The sequence below is a fragment of the Oncorhynchus keta genome, chromosome 18 (genome assembly GCF_023373465.1).
Source record: "Oncorhynchus keta strain PuntledgeMale-10-30-2019 chromosome 18, Oket_V2, whole genome shotgun sequence".
Classification (NCBI taxonomy): Eukaryota; Metazoa; Chordata; class Actinopteri; order Salmoniformes; family Salmonidae; genus Oncorhynchus; species Oncorhynchus keta.
The window spans coordinates 6,627,323-6,630,020 of NC_068438.1; the positions used below are offsets into that span (position 1 = coordinate 6,627,323).

The 2,698-nt window shown below is 44.3% G+C and overlaps 1 protein-coding gene across 2 annotated transcripts; it reads right to left on the reverse strand.

Annotated features, from left to right (window-relative positions):
• Positions 1-475: 475 nt before the first annotated feature.
• Positions 476-2,468, reverse strand: LOC118396930 (trichohyalin-like). 2 transcript variants are annotated; one of them, XM_035791324.2, is made up of 2 exons: positions 1,003-2,468; positions 476-838 (listed from the first exon to the last, which is right to left on the reverse strand). In XM_035791324.2, the coding sequence occupies exons 1-2, from the start codon at positions 2,335-2,337 to the stop codon at positions 494-496; spliced, it is 1,680 nt and encodes a 559-aa protein (XP_035647217.2). In that variant the 5' UTR covers positions 2,338-2,468; the 3' UTR covers positions 476-493. The 2 variants fall into 2 exon arrangements, with proteins under 2 accessions (XP_035647217.2, XP_035647216.2); XM_035791323.2 differs by having other exon boundaries at positions 476-841.
• Positions 2,469-2,698: the final 230 nt, after the last annotated feature.

Below are 2,698 nucleotides of genomic sequence, written 5' to 3' on the forward strand. Positions count from 1 at the left end.
ACGTGGCAAGCAGCACTCATAATCAGAAATGTCCAGGTTGTAAGTATTGCTGTTGGACATGTTCACAGCAGCAGTATTAGAGGCCTGTTCGCTATGTATTTATTAAGCTCAGTCTGATACAGAGCCCAGGTGTCTGCCTGTCTGTCTGTCTGTCTGTCTGTCTGTCTGTCTGTCTGTCTGTCTGTCTGTCTGTCTGTCTGTCTGTCTGTCTGTCTGTCTGTCTCTCTCTCTCTCTCTCTCTCTCTCTCTCTCTCTCTCTCTCTCTCTCTCTCTCTCTGCATCCATTGGCAGTGTACATGATAAGCCAATTCAATGCAATGCTTGTGGATTTGACATCTCTAACGCAGTTCCACCTGCGATCTGGTGGAATCTATCCCTTCACAGTAACCACATCAACCTTTAATCCAGATCTTATACCTTTCTTATATCGTGTGTGTTCTTTCTTCCCATATGGCAATGAATACTGACAAATATCTCAAATGCTCATAATGCTTTATTGATGAAGTATTCCACAGAATTTAAATTTTGACCAGGGCCAGCCGACAGTATTTACTTTTCCATCTGTGTTGCATTCTGACTTCTTCAGTTGAAGGTCTGGGATGTGCGCCTTTTTCAACAGATTTTCTCTTTCTTTCTCCCCCTGTTTCTTTTCGTTATAGTTCCTTGCCACCTCGTCCAGGTGGGCCTTCACCCTCTCCTTTTTCTTCTTCACTTCTTCCTTACTCTCTGCTTTTCTAGCTCTGAGCAGCTCTTTCACTTTGTTCTTCTCCAACATCTCTCTTTCTTTCCTCTTCTTCTTCTCTAGCTTTGCCCTGACTCTCTGGGCAGTTTTAGATTCCTTCTGAAAGAGAAAGTCCATACATGTTAATCAGTGATCTGAGATATTATTATTAGTCATTCTCTAGCATGCAGTCAACTTAATCTATTGAATCTGATAGTATAACCATTAGGAGGTGACTTGTGACCGCCCTGAAGTGTGACTGGTTAAACGGAGTACTGTACCTGTGGCTGCTCTTGCTCTCCGAACCTCAGGGCAGTCTGCATCTGGTACAGCTTTATGTATGCCTCTTTCATCCTCTCCACCATATCTCTCTTCTCTATTGCACATCTGTCTTTCTCCCTTTGCATTTTCTCAATTTCACTATTCGTTCTCTCCCACTCCCCTGCAATCTCCAACTTCTCCTTTTCCATCGCTCTCTTTTCCATCTCCCATCCCTTCTTCTCTTGTCCATGCAGGCAAAGAATCCTCATCTTTTCTCTTTCCAGGGCCTCTATCGCTCTCTCCTTTTCTCTCAGTTCAATCATCCACTCCTCTGCTGCCAGTGTGCTCCTTCTCTTAATCTCCTCCTTCTCCTTCATCCATCTTTCCCCCTGTTGATCCCAGATTCTTTGTAGGCCAGCCTTGGCCTTGGCCCATCTCCCCCTGTCCTCCTTCCAGCTTACTAAGGTCTGATTCCTCTCCAGGTCTGCTTTGGCCAAATCTGTCTTCAAACCATTTCTTATGAGGTTCCATCCATTCCTCTCTCTCACCCTCTCCTTCGCCACCCTTTCATTCTCAGCTAACAGTCTCTTCTTGTTCTCCACTCTCAACCTCCATAACTTGGCCACGGACATGTTCACCTTTGACATCTTGTCCACCAACGCTTGTCTGTCGGCCGCTGCGCTTTCTCTGTGTTTGTCCAACACCTCTCGCTGCCTTCCATTCTCTGCTAACAGCCTCGTGTTCTCCACGGTCAACTTCCCTATCTTGGCCAAGTGCAGTATGTTCTGCATTGTCACATTTGTCATCTTGACTTCTAGATTTTCTTTCTCTGCCTCTAAGCTTTCTCTCTGTTTCTCCAACATCTCTCTCTTCCTTTCGTTCTCAGCTAACAGCTTAGTACTCTCCACTGTCACCTCTTCTATCTCGGCCAAGTTCAGTATGTTCTGCACCTTCAGCTCTGCCATCTTGAGCTCCATCTTCTTTCTGTCTGACACGACGCTTTCTCTCTGTTTCTCAAACAACTCTCTCTCTTGCTTCTGTTGGTTTCGCTGTACCTCAATAGAAGCCTCAGTCTCCCTTATCTGCCTCAGCAGCTCTTCAATTAGCCTCATTCTTTCTTTCTCTGGTTCCATCCTCACCTTGTTGACTTTCTCCAACATCTCTCTCTCCAGCTTCCATCGGTTGTGGTCTACCTGGTTACAAGTCTCAATCTCCTTTCTCATTCTGAGCAGCCCCTCCATTTCTCTTTGCCTTTCATTCTCTCGTTCCGTCCTCATCTTGTTGCCTTTCTCCATCTCCTCACTTTCAGTCATCTTTTTCTCCGTCTCACTGACTCGATCTATATTGAGAAACATGTATTCTTTTTTAAATTTTTAAATTATTTTTCCTGTAATTTTCACAAAACTGTCTGGCCATGCCTGTTTTCCAACTTCAGTTACCCTCAAGCTAATTCGTATCATTTCTTAAATGCTAATAAGTGGGCCTACTTTCACTGATTTGCTTAGAAGGCAAACACTTTTTTACACATGATTATTCTCTGACTCACCTGTTTCAGTGTCACCTCTCCTCCGCGATTTCTGTCCAGTTATGAAGATTTAATAAGGGAAACACTTGAGAAGTTATGGTGTGGTGAATGGATATGCTGGTTGTTTTCTTTGGTTTGGAACTTCTTGTAGCCAAGTTCTAATTCCCGAATTCTATGGTTGTAACCAAGCC

What these genes read in the sequence shown, in the direction of transcription:
- LOC118396930 (XM_035791323.2), bottom strand. Translation starts at nt 2,337, where the DNA reads ATGTTTCTCAATATAGATCGAGTCAGTGAGACGGAGAAAAAGATGACT. An exon ending in GAGAGCAAGAGCAGCCACAG is followed by an intron (nt 842 to 1,002) that starts GTACAGTACTCC and finishes TTTCTCTTTCAG; the next exon opens with AAGGAATCTAAAACTGCCCA.